At 47.7% G+C, this 25,291-nt stretch overlaps 1 protein-coding gene and 1 long non-coding RNA gene across 4 annotated transcripts in view; both read right to left on the bottom strand.

The window, feature by feature from the left end:
- Positions 1-25,291, bottom strand: part of RANGAP1 (Ran GTPase activating protein 1) — a 42,126-nt gene that overhangs the window by 3,885 nt on the left and 12,950 nt on the right. For all 3 annotated transcript variants that reach the window (XM_073549561.1, XM_073549563.1, XM_073549562.1), the window contains exons 5-13: positions 25,072-25,251; positions 19,674-19,808; positions 19,435-19,593; positions 19,001-19,114; positions 18,461-18,560; positions 16,606-16,690; positions 15,928-16,087; positions 12,651-12,770; positions 12,414-12,516 (exon numbers count right to left, since the gene is read on the bottom strand). In XM_073549561.1, coding sequence (XP_073405662.1) covers positions 12,414-12,516; positions 12,651-12,770; positions 15,928-16,087; positions 16,606-16,690; positions 18,461-18,560; positions 19,001-19,114; positions 19,435-19,593; positions 19,674-19,808; positions 25,072-25,251 — 1,156 coding nt within the window. The remainder of the gene's footprint in view (positions 1-12,413; positions 12,517-12,650; positions 12,771-15,927; positions 16,088-16,605; positions 16,691-18,460; positions 18,561-19,000; positions 19,115-19,434; positions 19,594-19,673; positions 19,809-25,071; positions 25,252-25,291) is intronic.
- LOC141052336 (uncharacterized) lies at positions 7,052-12,093 on the bottom strand. Its single transcript, XR_012220783.1, has 2 exons — positions 10,044-12,093; positions 7,052-10,003 (listed from the first exon to the last, which is right to left on the bottom strand). It is a non-coding gene; the product is annotated as an uncharacterized lncRNA (long non-coding RNA).

Genomic DNA, 25,291 nt, shown 5'->3' with positions numbered 1-25,291 from the left:
AAAATAGGGATTTTTGTGTACTCACCGTAAAATCCTTTTCTCTGAGCCATTCATCGGGGGACACAGAGACAGTGGGTGTTATGCTGCTGCCACTATGAGGACACTAAGTAAACCAGAAAAAGTTAGCTCCTCCCCTGCAGTATACACCCTCTCACTGGATGAGGTATCTCCAGGTCAGTGAAAAAGCAATAGGAGCTTAAACAGTCAACAACAACCATAACTATGTCAAAACCTAAGAATGCTACAAATGAGCCAGTAGGCTAAACAGGGGCAGGTGCTGTGTCCCCCCAATGAATGACTCGGAGAAAGGATTTTACGGTGAGTACACAAATTCCTATTTCTCCTACGCCTCATTGGGGGACACAGACAGTGGGATGTCCTAAAGCAGTCCCTGGGTGGGGAGCATACATCTGCTAATACCCCATGTACCACTGAGTCAACACTGAGGTACTGCCGATTGCAAGATGCGTCTGCTGAGAGCTGCATCCACAGAGGCCTGAGAATGAATTTGGTAATGTTTTGTAAAAGTATGCAGACTGGACCAAGTCGCAGCCTTACAGACCTGTTCTGCCGAGGCCTGGTGCCGAATGGCCCAAGAGGCGCCCACTGACCGGCTAGAGTGCGCCTTAATCCCCGCTGGGAGAGGCGCATTCCTGACACGGTAGGTTTCCTGAATCGCTGAGCGAATCCACCTGGCTAGCATTGCTTTTGAAGCAGCTAGGCCCTTCCTATGCCCCTCAGGAAGTATGAACAGGGCATCTGACATGCGGAAGGGAGCCGTCCGCGAGATGTACCGTCTCAGCGCCCTAACCACATCTAGGGTGTGGAGGGCCTTCTCAATGCGATGGACTGGCGCCGGACAAAAGGAAGGCAAAACAATCTCCTCGTTGAGATGGAAAGAGGCAACGACCTTGGGCAGGAAGGACGGGGGCGTCCTGAGAACTACCTTGTCCTGATGAAAATTCAGGAACGAAGAACAGCAGGACAGAGCTGACAATTCCGAAACTCGTCTGATTGATGTAATTGCCACTAGAAAGACCACCTATCAAGAGAGGATGGTCAATGACATGTCCTGCAGCGGTTCAAAAGGATCCTCCTGTAAGGCCCCGAGAACCAGATTAAGGTCCCATGATTCCAATGGCCTTCTATAAGGAGGCGTCACATGGAACCTCCTTGAATAAACGTCTTGACCTGAGGTTTAGTGGCAATTTTTCGTTGGAAAAGCACTGACAAGGCCGAAATTTGGCCCTTGAGCGAGCTAAGCGCGAGGCCTGATTTTAATCCGGATTGAAGGAACTCCAATATGCTCGGGATGGAGAACACCAGAGGGGAACGACCATGATCCTTGCACCATGAAAAGATTTTCCAGGTGAGGTGATAAGATACGCCTGGATACAGGCTTCCTAGCACTAATCATGGTGGAAATCACGTCGAGAGAGAATCCAGCCTGTGCTAAAATCCAGGATTCAACGGCCATGCCGTCAAAGACAGTGCCCCGGAGTTCTGGTGGTAAATCGGGCCCTAAGAAAGCAGATCCGTACGATCTGGAAGTCGCCAGGGGACGTCGGCGACTAGCTGTATTAGTTCTGCATACCATGCTCGGCGCGGCCAATCTGGCGCGACTAGGATCACCGGTACCCCCTCTGCTCTGATCTTCTTGATGTCCTGCGGAAGCAAGTGAAGAGGGGGAAAGATGTACGGGAGCCGGAATCTGTGCCATGGCAGAACTAGGGCGTCCGCTCCGATGGCGCATGGATCGCGCGATCGGGCAATGAACTGAGACACCTTGTTGTTTAGTCTGGAGGCCATGAGGTCCACAACCGGAGTTCCCCAACGAAGACAAATCTGGTGAAAAGACGTCCGGATGAAGAGACCACTCTCCCGAGGCAATGCCTTGGCGACTGAGGAAATCTGCCGCCCAATTTTCTACGCCCGGGATGTGGATTGCTGAGATGGGTGAATGGTTGGTCTCGGCCCAATGGAGGATGTGACTCATTTCGTGCATGGCCATCCTGCTCCGGGTACCTCCCTGGCGATTGATATACGCTACAGCCGTAGCGTTGTCAGATTGGATCCTGATGGGGTGACCTGCGAGGAGATGGAGGAAACTCCGTAGAGCAAATCTGACCGCCCGTATCTCCAAAATGTTTATGGGGAGACGTGATTCTCGGGTCGCCCAAAGACCCTGTGCCGTGTGGTGGCGAAAGACCGCACCCCAGCCGAGAAGACTTGCATCGGTGGTTACTACCAACCATCTTACTGGGAGAAAAGACCTCCCTTGATTCAGGGAGGACCTCAGTCCACCACCTGAGGGCTTGCCTGACCCGCAGGGACAGAAGGATCCGACGGTCCAGGGAGAACGGGTTCTTGTCCCAAGCTAACAGCAACGCGTGTTGTAAGGGACAGAGATGGAACTGTGCAAATGGCACTGCTTCCATGGCAGCCACCATTTTTCCGAGAACTCATGCTGAAACGAATTGAGTGAGAAGCTAGACGGGAAAGAGTCCGCACTGCCTGTTGTAAGGCTTGCGATTTTCCGAAGGGAGAATGACCAACCCGTGGGAAGTGTCCAAGATCATTCCTAAAAAGGAAATCTGCTGAGTCGGTTTTAGGGACGACTTTGCAAAATTTATCTTCCACCCCAGGCGTGAAAGTGTATTTACTGTTATTTCCACAGATTCTTTGCAGGCTGAAAGGGACGGACCCTTGATGAGCAGGTCGTCCAGATACGGTAAAACTACTACTCCCCGAGAGTGGAGAATGGCCATGACAACCGCCATGACCTTGGTAAAGACCTTGGGGGCAGTGGCGAGTCCGAAGGGCAAGGCAACGAACTGGAAGTGTTCCTCGTGAATTGCAAAACGCAGGAACTGCTAATGAGACGGGCAGATCGGAATGTGAAGGTAAGCGTCCCTGATGTCGATGGATGCTAGGAACTCTCCTTTTTCCATGGAAGCAACTGATCGGAGAGATTCCATTCGGAATCGCCGAACCGTGACAAACTTATTTAACAGTTTAAGATCCAGAATGGGTCGCATCGTGCCGTCTTTCTTTGGAACTACTAAAAGGTTTGAATAAAATCCTCTGAACCCCTCGTGATGAGGGACCGGAATGATGACTCCGTCTCTTAAGAGAGCCTGAACAGCCCGAAGGAAGGCTCTTGCCTTTCCCTTGGGCGGAGAGGAAAGGAAAAAGCGAGTTGGAGGGGGGAGAGGAAAACCCTTTCTTGTATCCGGAGGACACCAGCTCCCTGACCCACTTGTCGTGGACAACCGTGAGCCAGGTGTGGCTGAAGGAAAGCAGGCGACCGCCTACCTTGTCGGCGTCCGCAGGATACCGCAACAAGTCATTGCGTAGGTCTATGAGATCTGGCTCCCTTGGATCCAGAAGTCCTAGGTCTGGATTTCCAAGAGCGGTTAGGTCTGTACCAGACCTGGGAGCCTCTGTCTCCGCACGGAGATGGACCTGATCCGGAAGAGAAGGTAGAGGATGACCAACCGGATTTGTTGTGAAAGGAACGAAAGCTTGTTGGCTGTTGGTTGCGAAACGGCCAAGCAGCTTTTTGTTGAGTGAGAAATTTACTTTTATCCCCGGTAGCATCAGAAATGAGCTGATCTACTTTCTCTCCAAAAAGACGACCCGATTGAAAGGGGAGAGAAGTCAACGATCTTTCAGAGGTGGCATCCGCCCTCCAGCCGCAATTGGTGGCATCAAAAGAAGCGTCCACTACAAAGTCTGCTGCATGAATTATCTGCCTGGCGACCGTGGCTGCCTCCGGAGGAAGACTGATGCCCTGGAAGGAAGTGATCAAGACCTCTGCCCAAGCGGCCATTGCTTTAGTGACCCAAATTGCCACAAAAGATGGAAAAAGCGCTGCTCCTGAAACTTCAAAAACTGAACGGGCCAGGTAATCAATCTGACGATCGGAGGGGTTTCTGATTGAGGAACCCTCAGAAACGGATAGAAGCATTTTTGAAGCAAGACAAGATACAGGCGGGTCCACCGGAGGGGACTGTAACCAATCCTTCATTAGGTCTGGATCAAAAGGGTATTTAGCCTGAGTAGACTTTTGCCCTGTGAAACGATCCCTATGTTTCTGGACAAACAACTTCTTTAAAGTCCGGATGGCTGGTAAATAACCTGCGCACACGCTTGGTTTTCTTAAGTGAAATAGGATGTGCTGGAGCGGGAACATTATCCTCATCCAACTTCAGAATCCTGTTAACTGATTCTATAAGAGAATCAAGCGACTCTTGATCAGTTGGGGGATTCTGAGGGGCTGACGTGTCAGATTCGAATTCAGAGTTTCTGGCTTAAAGAGTCCTCCCGGAGGGAGAATATAGCCTGGGTCAGAGACTCCACTGACCGTGACAGGGACGCAGCCCACTCAGGGGTACTAAACACAGGAGGCGGCAAGGGGCGATTGAGCGCAGGTCGGGTCGCAGTCAGTGCATAACGGATTAGTCTGTGCACTAGGTAAGGCTAGTTTCACACTAGCGTTTATGAGCGCAGCGACGGCCTGCGCCCGGCCGCCGCTAAGCCCCGCCCCTGCCGGTAGCTCCGCCCACCGGCGCATGACGCTGCATGCGCCCTGTGTCCCCTATCTTTATCACAGGGGGCGCAGGCCGTGCGCAGTATGCATTTGGCGGCGCATGCGTCCTTTTGACGGTGCGCCGACCTGCGCCAAACGCAACCTGCTGCAGTTTGGTTGCGTCGGCGCACCGTCAAAAAGGCGCATGCGCCGCCAAACGCATACTGCGCCCCCTGTGATAAAGATAGGGGACGCAGGGCGCATGCAGCGTCATGCGCCGGTGGGCGGAGCTACCGGCGGGGCTTAGCGGCGGCCGGGCGCAGGCCGTCGCTGCGCTCATAAACGCTAGTGTGAAACTAGCCTAAGGCAGACTTGCAAGTGGTACACACGGTAAAATACAGTGTGCTTTTTAGCAGCCCATTTAGCTTCCTTAGATTGAGACATAGCGCTCCTGAAAGGGTTAACGGCAGAGTCAGCTGCAGGGAACGTGCTGGGAAGGGGTTAAGCTTTAATCTGAGGGCAGATGCAGCAGTACCCGGTCCTATGCTGTGTCCCTCGGGAGGAATAGCCCGGTAGCCCTGCGGTTTTTAATCAAAGCAGGGCCACTTCCCCTCCACAGAGATATAGACTTCAGTCTAAACAGAGGATTTTTCATAGGTTCCCATTCAGATGGAGACTTCTGTCTTAGTGAGGATTGGCATAGACAGGGACCTGGAAAACGAGAAATGCCTTAACGTGGCTTCCAGGTACACATAACTTGGCCATTTTATGCGCTAAACTTTCATATTTCTAATGCAGTAATGCAATTCATTTTTCAGATTTGCATGTTATGGCGCTACAGTGTGCTTCCCCTTTTGCTTGAATGTATATGAGTTGGTGACTCTAGGTTAAGCACCTGTTCACACAATGTTTATGCTTGGATGTGACGGTCAATTTTTGGGATTTGCAAGTGGTACACACGGTAAAAAACTGTGTGCTTTTTAGCATCCCGTTAAGCTTCCTTAGATTGGGACATAGCGCACCTGAAAGGGTTAACAGCAGAGTCTGCTGTAGCTGCAGGGAATGTGCTGGGAAGGGATTAAGCTTTAATCTGAGGACAGATGCAGCTTACCCGATCCTATGCTGTGTCCCTCGGGAGGAATAGCGGTGGCCCTGCGGTTTCACCCGGTATCCAGCAGAATAGCTTAGTTACTCACCGATAACGGTGTTTCTCAGAACCCATGACAGCACCACGGAGAGAGGGGATCCGCCCTTCAGGGACAGGAACCTACAGATAAAAAGGGCGGTACCTCTCCTCCGCCTTCAGTTGGTTACAGAGCATCAGAGGGTCTCCAGGTTAGTTAGACAACAGAAATATATGCATAACATTATAATATTGCTTATTATCAGAAGCACCGTGTCTAAACGGAAACACTCTACTAACAGTAAAACGTGCCCACCACACTCGTGAAGGGGAGGGGAATAAGCGGGTGCTGTCATGGGTTCTGAGAAACACAGTTATCGGTGAGTAACTAAGCTATTCTCCCTCACCCATGACAGCACCACGGAGAGAATTACAGAGATTGGTAGCTTAGGGAGGGACCACCGCCTGAAGGACCCTACTCCCGAAGGTCAGGTCAGACGTAGAGGCTAGATCTAATCTATAGTGCCTAAAAAAGGTCGAAGGTGATGACCAGGTGGCCGCCTTACAGATTTTTTCTATTGATACCTCAGATCTTTCAGCCCATGAGGTCACCATCACTCCTGTGGAATGGGCTCTCAACCCTTCCGGAATGGTATTTTCACTGGATGAATATGCCAGGGCAATCGCATCCCTTATGCACCTTTCCAGGGTACTCTTAGATGCTTTGAGTCCCTTCCAAGGTCCCTGAAAACACACAAGGAGAGAGCCTTCCTTCCTACATTTCTTGGTGGCCTCTAGATACTGCACTAGGCACCTCATCACGTCTAAGGTGTGGAATTTGTCTTCTCCCTTCTTTTTAGGATTTGGGCAGAATGAAGGAAGGACTACCTCTTGGGACTTATAGAAGTGTGATGACACTTTGGGTAGATATGCCAGGTCAGGCTTTAAAATGACCCTATCATCTAGAATCTTTGTGAAAGGTGGCCCTACTGCTAAAGCTTGCATATCGCTCACTCTGCGAGCTGATGTTAGCGCCAAAAGAAGCACTGTTTTTAACGACAGGATTCTTAGGGATGCTGAGTGAATAGGTTCGAATGGAGGGCCTGTTAGCGTGGATAGTACAAGATTTAGATCCCATGATTGTAATCTTTGATTAGCTATCGGCCCGGATCTGGATACGGCCTTAGTAATCTGTCACCCAGGGATTACCTACCACATTATGGTTATAAAGGTGCCCAAGGCCTCTACTTGTACCTTTAATGTGTTGACCGCTAGACCCTGTTCTAGGCCCTTTTGTAGAAATTCTAGGATTTTGTCAATGTGAACCTCATCCTGAACCTTTACCTCCGAAGTGGATAAGAATTTTTTCTCTTTTTTTTTTTGTAGTGTAGTTATCAGGTTCTCTGAAATTCCTCTGTCTCTCATCAGTGCCCTCTCAAATTCCATGCTGTTAAATGGAATCTCCCTGCCTGAGGGTGTAACACTGGCCCCTGCGATAGCAGGTCCAGGAGATCTGGGAGGATCCATGGGTCGGTTAGAGAGAATATTCTTAGCCAGGAGAACCAGGTTCTTTTGGGCCAGAAGGGGGCTATTAAAATCATTCCTGCCCCATCCTCCCTGACTTTTCTTAACACTGCAGGGATCAGCATGATCGGGGGAAAGGCATATGTTAGGCCCCATGTCCATGGGAGTATGAAGGCGTCCAGAGCTAGAGGATTCCCCCTGGGGTCTATGGAGCAGAAAGTTTCCACTTTTTGTTTCTGAAGTCGGCAAACAGATCTATGCCCGGGTCCCCCCACATTTTTACAATCTGCCGAAAAACGGACCGCTTTAGGACCCATTCCCCTTGTCATAATTGGGAGCGACTTAGAAAGTCTGCCCTTTGATTCTCCGTGCCCCAGATGTGTAGTGGTGACAGAGATAGCAGGTTTGCCTCTGCTAATTTGAGGACTCTGGAGAATGTTTCCATTAGGGCTCGGGACCTGGTTCCCCCCTGATGATTTATATATGCTATTGTGACTCGATTGTCCGAAATATGCGGACATGATGACCCCGGAGCAGGGGTAAGAAGTGTACTAATGCGTAGCCCACTGCTAAGAGCTCTTACTGGTTCGAGGAGGCTTCTAATTCTTGAACTCCCCACGTACCCTGGGCCACTTCGTTGTTCATGTGTGCTCCCCACCCTGTGGGACTGGCATATGTGGTAGCTATGTGTGTTATTTTTTTGTTACCCAGGGGATCCCTTTGGAAGGGTTGTCTTGGCTTTTCCACCAGGTTAGGGAATGAGTAGTTTTTGAATTTAGGGTAATACGACCCTCTAGGTGTCCCCCTACTGCAGACTAGTTGGCTAGTACATCCCACTGTAGAACTCTCGTGTGTAACTGAGCCCATTGGACTGCTGGCAGGCAGGCGGAGCGAGAACCTAGTCGTGACATCGCTTTTCTTAATGTCATGGAGGGATTTTGGATGGCTCTTGTTACAATTTGAGCGATTTTCTCCTTCTTGCGGTCTGGGAGGCGGCACTCTTGAATGTTTGAGTCCAATATTAGACCCAAGAATTCCTGTACTCTGCTGGGCTCTGATCTTGATTTTTTAGATTCAGGAGCCAGCCCAGGCCTTGCAGAGTGCCCATCACTCTGTCCCCCTGTTCCCAGCGTTTTTGAACCAAGCTGGTTGCTATTAAAAAATAGTCCAGATACGGGATTAATATTATGTCTTGCTCCCTTATATGGGCCATCATCTCTGCCCGTGGAGCTACAGATATTCCGAATGGCAAGGCTCTATACTGGAGTTCTCTTATCTCGCCCTTTATCGAGACAGCTAACCTGAGATATTTCCTGGAGTTTTTGTGAATGGGGATGTGATAATAGGCGTCGCTGAGATCCAACACCGAGATTGGTGGTGGACCTGATTGACTCCAAAAAAATTTTTTTTTTTTTTTTAAATTTATAAATTGTCTGAAACCTGCCGCCTGGCTTGGTCACCAGGAAAAAGAGGGGAGTAAAACCCCTTGCCCCTTCCCTGCAGGGGAACCTCCTGGAGGGCTCCTTTTTCTACCAGGCTTAGGACTTCGTTTCCTAGGGCTTTCTGCTCTTGCATACTGGATCTTAGCGGAGTCATTACATACTTTTGAGGCGGGAGGGAGAGAAGTTTATCCTTAGGCCCTCCTGGATTAGGGGTTTACTGTCCATGGGTTGTTTGATATTCTTTTCCAGGCTGGGAGAAAAAAGGGTTAACCTTCCCCCCACCCTGAGCAAACTGTCACCTAGAGGGCTTTTTGTCTCAGGACAAGTTGCCGAGGAGGAACCCTCTATCTCTTCTCTTGTCAGCCCACTTTGCTCTCTCGGTGGTCTCCGCAAAAGAAACTTTCTATTCCGAAAGGGCCTCTTAGCTGCATTTGAGAGTGCTGCTGCTTTGGACGATAACCAGACTGAGTCTGCGGATGAGTCCGCTAGGAAGGCAGCGGCTCCCCTTATTACTGGGATAGAGTCTAGGATTTTATCGCTTGGCGTCCCGCTATGGCTGGCCTGAGGTTACCTCCAGCTAACTGCCATGCACCTTTAAGAAAGGTATCTGCCTTTTTATCTAGGGGACCCCTGAGGGTGCCCATGTCCTCAAAGGGGAGGGCAAAATTTTTTTTTTTTTTTTTTTTTGAGGCCTTTGCGACAGCTACATCGAGCTTCGGGCCCCTTTCCTCACAGGGATATTTCCTTTTAAGGGAAGGGACCGTGGTGTTTTTCCTGTCCGGTTTATCCCATTCTTTTTGATTAGACCCCGCACATTTTCATTTAGCGGGAACACTCTCCTCGCCTTTTCTGGCCCAGTCCCCCGAACATTATGTCCTGGACTGTTTTATCCGGCCTAGGGTCCAGCACCCCCATGGTAGACGTTACCGCTTTCACTAGTTTGTCCACCTCGTCTAGGGGGAAGCAGTGACGCCCCTCTGTTTCCTCGTCTGAGGATGAGGAACTGGAATCTGAGGGTTTTGACGTGATTTCTCCCGATGTCGAGGAATCTGACTGGGAAATCACTATTGTGTCTTTCTTTTTTTTTTTTGATTTGTCCCTATGCTTAAGGGATATAAGGGCACTCTGACCTCCAATTTAATCGCAGCTTTTAGGTCAGAGGCCAAATCCGGAGTTTCCTAACAGAGGATTTCTTTTGTACATGGTTCCGTTTTTTTTTTTTTTTCGCACTCGATGTTTTCTTTGCTTTGGCTTTTGCCCCCGGTGGTCACTGGGGTTATAGCAGTTTTTGGCCCCTGATCATTTGACCATTCCCTTTTCCCATGGGGTCACATGGTCTAGGCAGGTGTTGGTGATAGCGTCTTGTGAAGCCACTGCAGAAACCTGGTGGAGTTACCAGCTGGCTTGAAGCCACTGCTGAAACTGGTGTTGAACTCTGGCTGCCTGGTGTCCGCAGCAGAGTGAGATGGTGAAGGTGGCAGCTGGCTCTGAGGTGTAGAACCACTCTCTCAAGAAATAGGTAGGGGACTAGCACAAGTGGGGCACCCCTTTTCTTTTCCCCTTCTTTCCCTAGTAAGGGAAATGGAACTTTTAATACAATGGTGAACATTCACGAAGATCACTCACCCAAAGGTATGCGGCTGCAGGTATCGATTCGGGAGATGGAGTCAGGTCCTGAATAGGCTGCACTCCTGGTGGCGATTTGCTCCTTGCAGCTGACGTGCTATGCTGCGTGGAGTGACTACTGGAACGACCATCTGTACTGCGTTCTTTTGACGATGATTGTGGTGGTGGTGCTGCTGCTAAAGCTGCTGCCTGGCTTGCTGCTCCTGTTGCTGGTCACTATCCCCTTCAGGATCGCCTCCAGCCTGGAGCGCTTGTGCAGCCACCATTTTAAAATTTCCCGGCTGGCGTCACCGCTCCCATCCTGCACCGCGGTCCCCGGGAGAGCGCTCCTGCGCATGCGCCGGTTCTAGGGACCCGGAAGCCGGCTTCTACTTCCGGGGCGGCCGCCATCTTGGTACACCTCTGTAACCCGGCGCCGCCCGCATGTTTACCGGGTCCCCACGAGCCCCGACTTCCTCTCCGGAGCGGCGGCTCCGGCGTCACTCCCGCCCGCTCAACCGGCAGCCCGCATGGGCCCCAGCAGTGGCGGCTTCGGGCACCGCACCTTCCCGAGGCAGGGGCCTTCCCGCTGCCACCACCGGTCAGGCCGGCCCCGGATCCTGGACACACGAAAGGTACCGTCCTGTGGGTCCCTCCGTCAGGGACAGGAACCCAACTGAAGGCGGAGGAGAGGTACCGCCCTTTTTATCTGTAGGTTCCTGTCCCTGAAGGGCGGATCCCCTCTCTCCGTGGTGCTGTCATGGGTGAGGGAGAATGCTCGCCTCACAGCTCGTGTCCAGAGCAGGCTGAGGTAAAAGGATATGGCCCCCGAGACTAGGATGGCGCGTTTCGTCAGGGATGAAGGGATGAGAGGTGCCAAGGCGAGGGGGTGGCGATAATAGCGCGGGCGGCGCTATTCAAATTGTGGCCTAGTATTATCCGGAAAAGCCGGGGGCTAGATTTTTGAGCCTACCCTTGGTAGGCAGGGCGGCGCTATTGAAATTGTGGTCTAGCAGGGGGGGCGCGATGGGGGGAGGGGGGATTGGTGCACCGCCGCTGACGCTGCATCAGGGCTTCTCCCGGGGGCAGGACCCGACCCCATACCTCCACTCCAGTGCTCAGCGCTGTCTGGCCATCAATGCAGGCTCTCATCCTCCTGGGCTGATGTAGCAGAGCTGGAGGAGTTCTTAAAGGGGCCATGCTCAATCAATCCTCCCTATGATAGGGGGATGGAGAGCTATGGGGCTGATTCAGGGCCTACGTAAGCGCTGTCCAGTCTTCTCCATTCCGTGCACCTGCCCTCATATCCGTGGATTACCAGACTCCGGTCGTAAGGATCATCGCCAATTGCTAGAGGAATCAGCTCCAAACGTCGCAGGAAAGTATATGTGAAGGGTTACTTCACGTGCTTGCCTGTTGTTGGTTCAGGGGAGAGCAGGCCATAGAAAGGAACAGTCGCCCCCTTCACTCTGTTAAGAAAAATTTACAGAAAAATTCAAAAATAAAATAAAACCGGTGGGGTCTGAAACCAGACCCAAGTGCCTCCTACAGACACTAAGCATGAACTGGAGATCTCATCCAGCGAGAGGGTGTATACTGCAGGGGAGGAGTTAACTTTTTTTCTGGTTTACTTAGTGTCCTCCTAGTGGCAGCAGTATAATACACTATAGGAACAGAAAAAAGCGCAAATAGGGTCTTATCCGGGTTAATGTAAAAGATATATAAGAAATCCACTCACCTGTTGCAGGAGAGATCAGGCATGTAAGGTTAGAAGTCAGCTGCTGCATGTCCAAAGGTCAACCAAGTGACCGCTAATATATCAATTCTTGTGGAACTAATTTATGGACTTCCATGCGCTGCTTGACAAAATACAGGATTCCAATTATGGTGAAATATCATTTATTCCCAACGCGTTTCGAAGTAAGAACTACTTCTTCCATGAGGAAGTAGTTCTTACTTCGAAACGCGTTGGGAATAAATGATTAATCTTTCACCATAATTGGAATCCTGCATTTTGTCAAGCAGCGCATGGGAGTCCATAAATTAGTTCCACAAGAATTGACAGTGGCAGCAGTATAACACCCACTGTCTGTGTCCCCCAATGAGGCGTAGGAGAAAAAAAAAGTTTTAAAGAATTGAACAGACCAGAGTAAGTTAGGTGTAAAGTCTTATGCAAATTGTTTCTTACCAATCGTTTCTTCTACAGCCGTCTTCACCTCTTGATCATCTCTATACACAGAGGATAGTTGTACAAAGGCCTGCACTACCTTATCAGTGTCTGTAACATCAGTCTATAAATAAATCGAGAAAAATTAATATTACAAGCAATCTTTGAAATATGCAGTATCTGGTCAATTAGCAAACCATAAGTAAATCAAGTTGCTCATGAATTCCCCATTTTTTAGTGGATTTGGGCACACAATACCTGAGCTATAATTGCTGAACGCTTGGGACCCATCCTCAAGAGTTTTTCAGGAGAGGGAAAGCTGAGGAAAGCGGATGCATCAACAGGAGGACGAGGAGGTGACGCAGCAGGCGTGGGTTCCTTTACGAAAACAAAACCAATACATTTATTTTACATCAAAGAAAAAAGTAAAACTTTTCACCTATATAGAGCCTAAAGGGGCCTTTATACCATATGATAATTGTGAACGAGCATTCTAAAAGAAACTTGCATTCACAATTATCTTGCTGCTAGTTCATCAGGTGAAATGATCTTTTGTGCAACGCAAAATATCATGGCTCTCGGCAGAGCATCTTCCTGCCGAATACTATAGCAGCTTATGTGCACTGAGTGCTCTAGTATAGATCGCTCAGTGTGCATTGTTTATTTTGGTTACTTTTGTAAGCAGTCCGCAGATTAGAATTTTACACTCAAGTTAAAATCTAGAGCCCCTGTACACTTTATATTTGCATCAGCTATCTTGCCCGATTGTCCATATACAGGAGGCTTTGCTCGGCCAAACACTCCTGTGTCTTCTATGAAAGAGCTGCTGTAAAACTTCTACGGAGAATGAAAAGATTAGTAGTGTGAATTCGGGCATGCTGGATTCTCATTTCTCCCAATAATCACCTGTCAGGGGCCCCATACATACTAGACTGTTGACCAAAATAGTCGTTATCAGCGGGTTCGGCCAATGTTTGTCTAGTATGAATGGGGGGGGGGGGGGGGGCCTTAAAGCAAACATGTCAGCAGGGTTTTGTTAAGTAAACTACAGACAGCCCACGCCATATTAAGCGAGATCGCTGCTGAGTCACAAGTTTTGTGACTCAACAGCGACCTCAGCAGCGATCTCGCTTTGTGTGACACCCATAAGCGACCAGCCCCCCCACCGCCGGGTATCGCTGATCGTGCAGGGATGTCCTGGGCCATTTTTTGATCGTTGGTCTCCCTCTGGCCAGCACGCATCGCTGCGTGTGGCAGCGGGAGACCATCGATCAGCGAGCTCCCAGTGCTGTAAGCAGACGCTGGGAGCTGGTATCCAAGGTAAACAGCGGGTAACTAAGCACGCGCGTCGCTTAGTTACCCGCGTCCTCGCTGGTCCTGATCTCTGGTGAGTCTGCCTGTTTGACAGCTCACCAGCGATCATGTAGCGACACACCAGCGATCCTAACCAGGTTGTATCGTTGGTGCGTCGCTATGTGTAACGGGACCCCAAGACTGATTAGAAGGATACCTGGGGTGAAGAAATTCGCATTGTGATTCTTGTGTAATCAGTGTTAGAAGTGTGCAGTTAATGATATGCCCCTGTTCTGGGGCCGGACAGTAAGCAGAGTTATCTTCCTGCTCTAAGCCAGAGAAACCAAGAAATGACCTACCTACAGGCCGCTCCGAAGCACAAACAGTTTGTCTCTCTCTATGATGAGGAACATGTTTGTGCTTCGGGGTGGCCTGTGGGTAGGTCTCTTCTCGGTTTTTCTTGCTTAGCACAGGAAGATAAAACTCTGCCTACACTCACAATATTGTTTTGTGACTGTTCCAATTGTGCAGATTTGTTCGTGATACCTAAACTACAGATTTAATCCAAGTTTAGATTATTAAATTCACAAATTTGGGCACATGCCATTTTTATGGCTTTTTACCTCTCTCGATACTTTTGTTAAAAATGTCAATGAAAGGAAGTGGTGTGGCCAACTGCAATATGGCAGATTTATAGTAATTTATGCCACATTCTGGCGCAAAATAAAGAGCAAGTCAAGATTTCAAATACTGAAGCTCAAAATTTGGCAACATTTTATGCTGCCAAATATTATAAATTTCAAAAATTGTTTTAGTAGTATTTCACCCCCCCAAAAAAATCAAGGCAAGTACAAAATTACTATTGACCGTACCAAAAGGCTACAATGCACTGTGGTTATGGGGTTGTGCACTACATCATTTTAACAAAAATGTTGGGTAAGTGACTTTGTGGCACTAATATATACGTATTACAGGTTCTCCTCCACTTTTTAGTACAGCATTCCTCACAGGTGGCACACCTGACCTGTTCTCAATATGACATCTGACAGAAGGGTGTGAGCCCTGCCCATAGACGCCTGCAACAGAGAATGTGTAACTTTTTCAAATGGGGAAGACAGACAAGTCTGAGTCAGCTTGAGAATAGCAGTGCATAGTGAGGAAGGCAGCACTAACAAGTGGGTGATGCTTCACAAAGGACATGAAAATCAGATTTTGGCAATATTTTCCTGACCTATGTGCTTGTTCATATGTCCTGTTATCTCTGTGTAAATACAGGGATAACAATTTGGACTAAAACCTCTGATAGCTGACTGTGTGCTGAGCTCTATAGCTCTACTAGTACTACAATTCTATTCACCAGAGCGGTCATTCAAGGAAAGGAGAGCCCAGCATGCCAGAGAGTAAGAGGTAAGGAGATTGCATTGCTCTGCCTGAGAATACCTCTAAAATAGAGTTCTTCCGCATCAAAATATTTCTCCACTGCCTTATCGAACTGAGTCTACATTGTTAAACAAATTCATAAATCTGGCCAATACCTAGCTTGCATAAATAACTACGCCCAGTTTTGGAAAGTGGTGGGAAAAGGCCAAAAGTCCCACCTTTTGTGCAAACCATGAACATTACAATTTCCGATTTTTTTTTATGCCAGAACACCAAAACACAAAAAGCATTACGCATGCCCCTTATATTGCATACACTGCTGTTTTGACTTGTTATAAATCTGGTGCATGCATCATGAAATCTATAGTATAAAAGCCAGTCTAATTAATTCTCCTCCAATGCCTTTTTCTTATAGCATCCATTAGTTAGAAGAAACATCTGAATGTGCTTTCCCTACGGTATCTACCTTAGACTTAGACTATAATAGAGATTGGGCCCAACAGTAAATGTGTGGACATGAAGCACCCATAACATAGTGGGGTGACCACCGTGGCCTTTCACATTCCACCAGATAAATTAGAAGCTCCCAATACAGCAATGACCCAATAAAGTAGTCAACAGAACTGATGTTAGCAATGAAAATCTAAAAACTCACAGCGACTCCACTGGATTGTCAATTACCCCTTAGTTGGGCTGAGCTCCCTTCACCAAGTAATTGGTGTTTTATAGCTGTCTGCTGCTAATAATTCATACAACTCCTATTCTACTAAAATGGCATACCGTCATGCATTTAGTTTTGGCACTTTGCTTGTTAGCCTGAAGTTGTTAACTGGACCATTTTTAATACTAGATAACTTCTTACTTGAGGATGAATTTTCTGGGGCTTTTTTTGTTCATTTTCCTCTTCTTCATCTCCATCTTCTTCCTCCCCCTCATCATCCTCATCCTCCTGATCATCATCCTCCTCTTCATCATCATCCTCCTCCTCGTCGTCATCCTCATCATCATTCCCTTCATCATCGCTGAAAAGTTGTTGAAATTAAGCAAAAAATTACACACAAGTCAAAACAGTGAAAGTTGAATGGTAGCCAACAAATAGCCAAAAAGCTGTAGTTTTAATGTCGCTCCTTAATCTTATAAAAAAAACAAACAAAAAAAACCAAAAACACTGCAAGACTAATGGAAATGATTAAAAGTCATTTTGGCTAGTGTCGATAATCTTTTGCATTTTGTACTTATGCACTGTACTTCAATTTAACATGATCTGCACTTTGTATTGGGAAAGAAACTCACAAAAAAAAAATCTGCAAAATAGGGTGGAGATTTCTGGACAGATTTGCTGCAAATCTGACATGCATGGACCCAGTCTAAGACTTGACCAATGACTGGGGAGTGAAGAGGACACTTGGCACAGTTATTTGTAACTGCAGGTTGCCAACACATAAAATTGTGTGCAATCACAAAGCATTACTTAACTTCTTAGACAGGACAACCCATTAAGACCACTACAGTGATGCCACTTCAGGACAATATTCTATACCTCAGAGATGCCAACACTGAACTCATGTTATAGCCTTCTAAAATTTCCTGAACATGGTCACAACCTTCTTCACCCAGGATATTCCCTGCAAAACAAGATTATCTCTATGGTGAAACAACTCAAAATTAATGTGCAGGTCTGCTTCTAATACACATATTAAAGGGGTGGTCTGAAACGAATATTTATCTATAATAATAAATGCCCTAAGCAACTTCCGGTTGTAACAACTTCCGTCCAGTTGTAACCGGTGACGTCACCGCACACCTCTTTCCATGTTAACCCTCAACACACACACTCCACTCACCTTTCACCATCTCCACTCACGTCCACTCACTCTTTCACTCCACATACGACCCTTTCTCTCACTCCGTCTCTCATACTCACGCCGTCATCGCCGCTGATCCACGATCCCCGACATCATCTTCCGCCGGCGCCATCCTGGATCCAGACGTCCTCCACGCCGGCGACATGTTCTTGCGGCGACGCTATTTTGGATCGGCAAAATCCCGCGATAGTCAAGATGGCGTCGCCGCAAGAACATGTCGCCGGCGAGGACGACGTCGGGATCCAAAATGGCGTCGGCGAAAACTCGCGAGATTTCGTCGACGCCATTTTGGATCCCGACGTCGTCCACGCCGGCGACATGTTCTTTCGGCGACGCCATCTTGACTATCGCGGGATTTCACGATACTCAAGATGGCGTCGCCGCAAGAACATGTCGCCGGCGTGGACGACGTCTGGATCCAGGATGGCGCCGGCGGAAGAAGATGTCGGGGATCGTGGAGCAGCAGCGATGACGGCGTGAGTATGAGAGACGGAGTGAGAGAAGGGGTCGTATGTGGAGTGAAAGAGTGAGTGGAGATGGTGAAAGGTGAGAGGAGTGTGTGTTGAGGAGTGTGTGTGTTGAGGGTTAACATGGCAAGAGGTGTGATGCTATCGCATCCTCCCGATGCGATAGCATCGGGCCATAATCTAGTATAATCCTAAATGTCTAGCTTTTTATGTAATAGTCTAATTGCTTTTCTCCTACCGTTCCACTTTTTTTTTTTTTTTTACTTCCAGTTTGATGACATTTTGTTTGAGAATCCCCAGTGCATGCTGGGATACTCAAAAGGGGTGCAACCAGTTGACAAGTCATGGCCACTGCCTCTGTCCCCACCCTGAAACCAATTGACGTCAGTTTCATGGGCTGGGCTAGTCCCTGCTCTACTGAGCATACGTTTATCAATTCCGACATATGCTTAGTAGTAATGAGCGAACGTGCTCCAATAAGGTGTTATCTCAGCATGCTAATCGAGTGACTGTGTGCTCGAATAATATGTTTGAGACCCTGCGGCTGCATGTCTTACGCCTGTTCGACAGCCACAACACAAGCACACAGTCCCTGCATATGTTGCAGCTGTCATACAGATGCGAGACATGCAGCCACGATGGAATGGAACATATTATTCGAGCACGCCGACGACATCTGTTAGCAACAGAGTGTGCTCGGATAACACCTTATCAGAGCACATTCGCTCATTACTAATGCATACTAATGTACAAGTTCCCTTGTCACTGTGCAATATTCTTTTCAATGCACCGTGAGTGCACAGCAGGCAAGAGAGCGCACTGTCTATGTACATTGTAAGGAGGAAACCCAGGCATAGAGGGGTAAGAGGATCAGTAGGGTGGGATGGTAGGGGAAAGAACTTTAATTCTGTGACAGGGTTTTTGGATGGTTTCTACATATAGAAAAAAAAAAAAAAGGGGAGAACATTCTGCAACAGATAGTTATGGAGAAAAAAATCAAGTAACTGAAGAGAAGCCGAGGCAAGTATTCACAAAACAGAATTTTCTAAATGACTAAGCTTACCATTTATGTCAAACTTTTCAAGCTCAGACTTATCTTCTATAGATTCAGCCAAACTAACCGCTGCATCACGTTTTATTTCACAGAAGGAAAGGTTCAGCTCCTAGCATGAAGGTCAAATACAAAAGTAATTTAAGATGCACAATTAAAAAGCACCTGCCACATGCGTGCCTTCATAAGTGATCACTAGATTTCAGCAGAATTATACTGTATTGTGCCAGGTCATGTTCCCTGAGGAGACTGAAAAAAAAATTACAACCTTAAAAATATTTTTTTATACTAAAAACGATACCAAGAAAAACTACCACCTGCTCCACAAAAACAAGTTCTCACACATCTCCATTACTAAATGAAAATATAAAACTATATATAAAAAAAAAAAAAAAAAATAAAAAAAAAAAAAAAAGGAAAAAGTTCAGTGACAAATCAAAGTGCCTGTAAAAAGATGTGTGTAGATCAGTTACACCATATAAGTTCTCTAAGCTGCAACAGCAGTCTGAAGTCAAGCAACATTGACTATAACACAACAAACACAAGTCATACCTTTATTTTATGTAAGCCCTCTTTCAGGGCATCAGCCATGGCCATGGCTCCTTTGGAACGCACCAGACAATCTCCAAAATTGATATGCTCCACTTGTCTTAAAGTCTTTAGTGACTAAAGGAAAAACAAAAAACAAAATTACATTGCAAATACGATTTAATGGAAAGTCACCAAAATTACGTATATATTATTTATTGTTATAGCGCCATTTATTCCATGGCGCTTTACATGTGAGGGGGGTATACATAAAAACAAGTACAATAATCTTAAACAATACAAGTCATAACTGGTACAGGAGGAGAGAGGACCCTGCCCGCGAGGGCTCACAATCTTCAAGGGATGGGTGATAATACAGTAGGCGAGGGTAGAGCTGGTCGTGCAGCGGATATATAGATTAAATTTATAAAAAGGTGATGAGTAGATGAAGATATTACCTCTGCCATGGCAATGCCTCCTTTATCTGTAAATGTATTGTCATTCAGATTAATTATTCTCAATAGTGGATTCCCTTTGAAGGCATCAGCCAATGCAGTGATTCCAGCGTGGTTTATTCCATTCTGGGGCATGTGAACTTCCTCCAAGGTGCCGATTAACTAGGGACAAAATAGTGCATTTAATGGAGCGGTAACTAATTTCTTAATACATTATTATCAATGCTGAAAATACCACAAACCCGAAATGCCTCGGCCAAAGCTGTGGCACCATCATTTTCCAAGCGATTCCTTCCAGCGACAAATATTTTGAGAGCCAGAGGTTTTCCCAGAGAACTAGATTTTTTGTGGCAATCAATAAGTGCAGCAGCCAGAATCTGAAGGAATTACAGACAAGATTGGAGTGAAAGGACAAATCTAGGTAAAAGTATGCATCAGATGTTTTAAAGACCACTCCTCCTCCCATCAACATTTTTATCCTGTTAATATATTGCATTCATATTATATGGCACTGTGTACTTACAATTGCTCATTTTTTCTACCCCACTAATTCCTCACTTTCCTTTGGTCTATGACATCACATGATTAAAAACTGACTAGCTGAATCCTCCTAACCTCTAGGTAGAAATAGGAGGTCAATTTTCTCTGTATGACTCATCAGTCACTGCAAAAGTCCCTGACAAGGGGGAGGAACGGTGCAGCTGGTTAAGGCGTTGAAGAGGAAAATGATAAATGCAGGGCCAAAAGACTTTGTTACTACATAGAGCAGAGAAAAGAAAAGAACTTTCTGGGTAGAAAGGCAAAATAAGCAATTGTAAGTACACAGTGCCATATAATATGATGACAGAAATATATTAAGAGGATAAAAACTTTGATGGGAGGAGTGCTATTTAAAAATGAGTATACCCATCAGCCAATCATTGGGGGACACAGAGACCGTGGGTGTTATGCTGCTTACCACTAGGAGGACACTAAGTAAACACAGAAAAAAAGTTAACTCCTCCCCTGCAGTATACACCCTCTCGCTGGCTGGGAATTCCCCAGTTCGGTAAAAAAAGCAGTAGGAGTATTAAACGAATGACAATCATAACTGTCAAAACATAAAAATGCTACATTGAGCCAATAGGCCAAACAGGGTGGGTGCTGTGTCCCCCAATGATTGGCTCGGAGAAAAGGATTTTACGGTGAGTACACAAAATTCCCTATTTCTCCTACGCCTCATTGGTGGACACAGAAACCGTGGGACGTCCTAAAGCAGTCCCTGGGTGGGGAGCATACTTCTGCTAATGCACCATGTACCACTGAGTTAACACCGTGGTACTGCCAATTGCAGGCTGCGTCTGCCGAGAGCTGCATCCGCAGAAGCCTGAGAATGAATTATGCAATGTTTGTAAAGGTAGGCAAACTGGACCAAGTTGCAGCCTCGCGGAGAGGCCTGAGAATAAATTTCGTAATTTCTTGTAAAAAGTATGCAGACTGGACAAAGTCGCAGCCTTGCAGACCTGGTCTGCCGAGGCCTGGTGCCAAATGGGCGAAGAGGCACCCACTGACCGGGTAGAGTGCGCCTTAACCCCAGCTGGGACAGGCGCGTTCCTGACACTGTAGGATTCCTGAATTGCCAAGCGAATCTACCTTATTAGCGTTGTTTCTGACGCGACTAGACCTTTCCTATGCCCCTCTGGGAGCATGAACAGGGCATCTGACCTGTGGAAGGGAACCATCCGCGAGGTGTACCGTCTCGGCGCCCTAACCACATCCAGGGTGTGGAGTGCCTTCTCGATGCGATGGACTAGCGCCGGAACAAAAGGAAGGCAAAACAGATTCCTCGCTGAGATGAAAAGAGGAGAGGACCTTGGGCAGAAAGGATGGGGACATACTGAGAACTACCTTTTCCTGATGAAAATGCAGAAAAGGAGAACGGCAGGACAGGACTCACCAAATTTCGTGTCACCAAATGTTAATGGGGAGACGTGACTCTCGGGTTGACCAATGACCCTGTGCAGTGTGGTGACGAGAGACCGCACCCCAGCTGAGGAGACTTGCGTCGGTGGTTACTACCAACCATCTTAGTGGGGGTAAAGACCTCCCTTGATTCAGGGAGGACCTCAGTGTCCACCACCTGAGGGCTTGCCTGTCCCGCAGGGACAGAGGAATCCGACGATCCGGGGAGAACGGGTTCTCGTTCCAAGCTAACAGCAGTGTATGTTGTAAAAGACGGAGGTGGAACGGTGGAAAACGGAACTGCTTCCATCTGTCACCATCCTTCCGAGAACTCCCATGGTGAAACGGATGGAGTAAGAAACTGGTCGAAAAAGAGACCACGCTGCTTGTTGTAAGGCTGGGGTCTCTCCTGAGGGAGGGTGGTGAACTCGCGGGAAGTACGAGCCGGTCCTGGGAAAGACCTTTCACAGTCACCTTAGGTGAGAAAGTGTATCTACTATTATCCACAGATTCCTCACGGGCTGGAAGGGACGGACCCTTGATGAGCAGGTCGTCCAGATATGGTAACACTACCACTCTTGGAGAGTGAAGAATGGCCATGACAGCCGCCATGACCTTGGTAAAAACCCTGGGAGCGGTGGCGAGTCCGAAGGATAAGCCAAGAATTGGAAGTGTTTCTCGTGAGTTGCAAAACGCAGGAACTCCTGATGAGACTGGAAGATCGGAACGTGAAGGTAAGCGTCCTTGATGTCGGTGGATGCTAGGACCTCTCCCCGTTCCCATAGAAGCGACAACTAATGGGAGAGCTTCCATTCGGAATCACCGTACTTTGAGAAACTGATCTAACAATTTGAGATCCAGAATGGGTCGCATCGTCCCATCCTCTTTTGGAACCACAAAAAAGGTCTGAATAAAAAATCCTAAACCTTTCGTGAAGGGGGACCGGAATGATGACTCCGTCCTTTAGCAGAGCCTGAACAGCCCGAAGGAAAACTTGTCTTTCTCTTGGGGGAAAAGGAAAGTGAAACCCACGGGTTGAAGGGCGAGAAGAAATTCTATATTGTATCCGAAGAACACCAGCCTCCTGACCCAATTGCCGTCATTGGGTAGATCTATGAGATCTGACTCACCCAGGTCCAGAATCCCTAGGCCTGGGTTTCCAAGAACGGGTAGGTCCGTATGATGCGAGAAGATCGAAAACGTGTCGGCTGTTGGTTGCGAAACAGCCGAACAGCCCTTTTACTGAGGAAGGAATTTACTTTCTCCCCCCCCTGGTAAAATCAGAAATGAGCTGGTCTAGTCTCTCTTCAAAGGACGACTATTTTGAAAGCGGGGGGGGGAGAAGTCAACGATCTTTTCGATGTGGCATGCGCCCACCTGCTGCGGAGCCCTGGGGCTCTTCTAATGGAGATCGCATTAGCGGCAGATTAAGCCGCGCAATTGTCTGTATCAAGAGAAGCGTCTACTACAAAGACCGCTGCGTGAATCATCTGGCTGGCGACAGTGGTTGCCTGCAGAGAAGATTGGAGCCCTGGAATGAAATAATCAGGACTTCTGCCCAAGAGGCCATTGCCTTGGTGACCTAAACTGCCACGAAGGATGGAGAAAAAAAAAAACCAAAAACGCTCCTGAAGCTTCCAAATATTGAACGGCAGGTAGTCAATTTTGACGATCGGAGGGGTTTCTGACTGAGGCACCCTCAGAAAACAGATAGGAGCGTTGTAGAAGCAAGACGCGGTACAGGAAGGTTCACCGGAGGGAACTGTAACCAAACCTTCAATAGGTCTGGAGTATTTAGCCAGAGTGTACTTTTGCCCAGTGAGCCACTTATGTGGCCAATCCCTATGTTATTGGACGGCTGGTAAATAACAGCGCACACGCGTGTTCCATAAATGAGACAGGGAGTGTTGGAGCGGGAATAATTTCCTCGTCCAACTACAGAATCCTGTTGACTGATTTTATAAGAGAATCAAGCGACTCTTGATCAGTTGGGGGATTCTGAGGGGCTGACGCGTCAGATACGAATTCAGAGGCATGCTCGCTGTGAACCTCAGGAGAGGCGAGCGAAAGACAGGAGTCGCTGAAGCGCGAACGTGACTAGGGAACGCGCAATGTGTCCGCGCTTTTTCAGAGAACTGACCATCCCTTGGACGAGTATGGCTCCTGACTTAAATAGTCCTCCCGGAGGGAGAACAGCCTGGGTCAGAGAGTAGGCCGGAGAAGCAGGGGGCTCAATTATTGGCCTACCCGCGGTAGGCGCTGGGGTGGGGCGGCGCTATTGAAATTGCGGCCTAGCAGGCCGGGGACATCTGAAAATGCTGAGCGCGCGGGGGCCGCTGACGCTAAGTCAGCGCTTCTCCCGGGGGCAGGACCCGACCTCATACTTCAACTCCAGTGCCTAAGTCAGCGCCGAAGTCCATTCTTCTTATCCTCCTCGGCTGATGTAGCAGAGCTGGAGGAGTTCTTGAATGGGGGGGGATGCTCGATCGGTCCTCCCTCTGGCCAGGGGGACGGAGAGCTTAAAGAGGTATGCTCAATCGGTCCTCCCTCTGGGTAGGGGGACGGAGAGCTCTGGGGCTGATTCAGGGCATCCGAAAAAATTTACAGAAAATTCAAAAATAAAATAAAAACGGTGGGGTCTGAAACCAGACCCAAGTGCCTCCTACAGACACTAAGCAAGAACTGGGGAATTCCCAGCCAGCGAGAGGGTGTATACTGCAGGGGAGGAGTTAAATGTTTTCCTGTGTTTACTTAGTATCCTCCTAGTGGCAAACAGCCTAACACCCACGGTCTCTGTGTCCCCCAATGAGGCGTAGGAGAAATTGGCAAATAACCTCCAATTACAAATGTATAGATTTTCAGATTTGCTATGTCTATTCCTCATGTGTGGGCATTGCAGAACCTTGGGTATCCATGGTTATGACCACTAGCAATTAGCTGTCACTATATCAGTGGTCGTAACCATGGACACCCAAGTTCCTGCAATGCTTGCATATGAGGAAAGACATAGCGAATCAGACAAACCATACTATATTTCTAATTGGAGTGATTTGGAAATATACCTACTACATATTGGTTAAGGATCTTGGCGATAGGAATTCACCTTTAAAGTCATTACACAAAAATCTTATGACAGGAATTGACCCATTTAGGCGGTCATGTTAAAGAGAACCTGTCACGTACATGCAGTCCAATCTGTGGACAGTACGGTATAGAGAAGCTGTGCAGGACGATATAGGTTTGTTGAAAAATATATAGAATTAGTTTTTTTATTCACAGAAACCCCTGGTGTCCACATGTATACAAGTCCAGGGGGAGGTCTTAATAGTGATCGACAGCAATCTCTGCATGCAGTCACACAGTAAAGACTGTCAATCAATGATAGTCCCACCCACTTGACTCCTATAGATACAAACATTAGGAATTTCATTGAAAAAAATGCAAGTTTTACTGAAAATTTTCTCACAAAAATATATAATCAATCTTTGCTCCTCCTGCTCCATCACATCCCGCCTGCAGTTCCGATTAGATTTTTAACATGACTGTTTCGCTTTGAAGTCACATAGGTCTGATCCCATTAATCAGACGTTGGTAGCAGATCCTAGAGATATGCCAATTTCTTTCCTAAGACTACATCTTGAAATGTGCAGCTATCAAATCTATGGAGCAACAGTGCTACTCATAACAGTGTCATAGTACCTTTCCTCCACCAATTCCCATGCCACAGTTATTTAGCCTCAGTTCCTGCAGTGTGTAGCAAGTGGGACTTTTCAATAATGCCTCAAATCCTCGCACCCCGTCTGGCCCAAAAGCATTGTCGCTCAAATCAAGTTCTGTCAGTTGTGCACCAGCAGTGATCAATGCTTCCCCTAAAGAAATCTGTAAGAAAACACAGACACATGCATGTGTATGCACAAAC

This window comes from Dendrobates tinctorius, unplaced genomic scaffold (assembly GCF_039654945.1).
Source record: "Dendrobates tinctorius isolate UK_male_01 unplaced genomic scaffold, ASM3965494v1 ptg000159l, whole genome shotgun sequence".
NCBI classification, from domain to species: Eukaryota; Metazoa; Chordata; class Amphibia; order Anura; family Dendrobatidae; genus Dendrobates; species Dendrobates tinctorius.
This window is presented reverse-complemented; position numbering and strand designations above follow the sequence as displayed.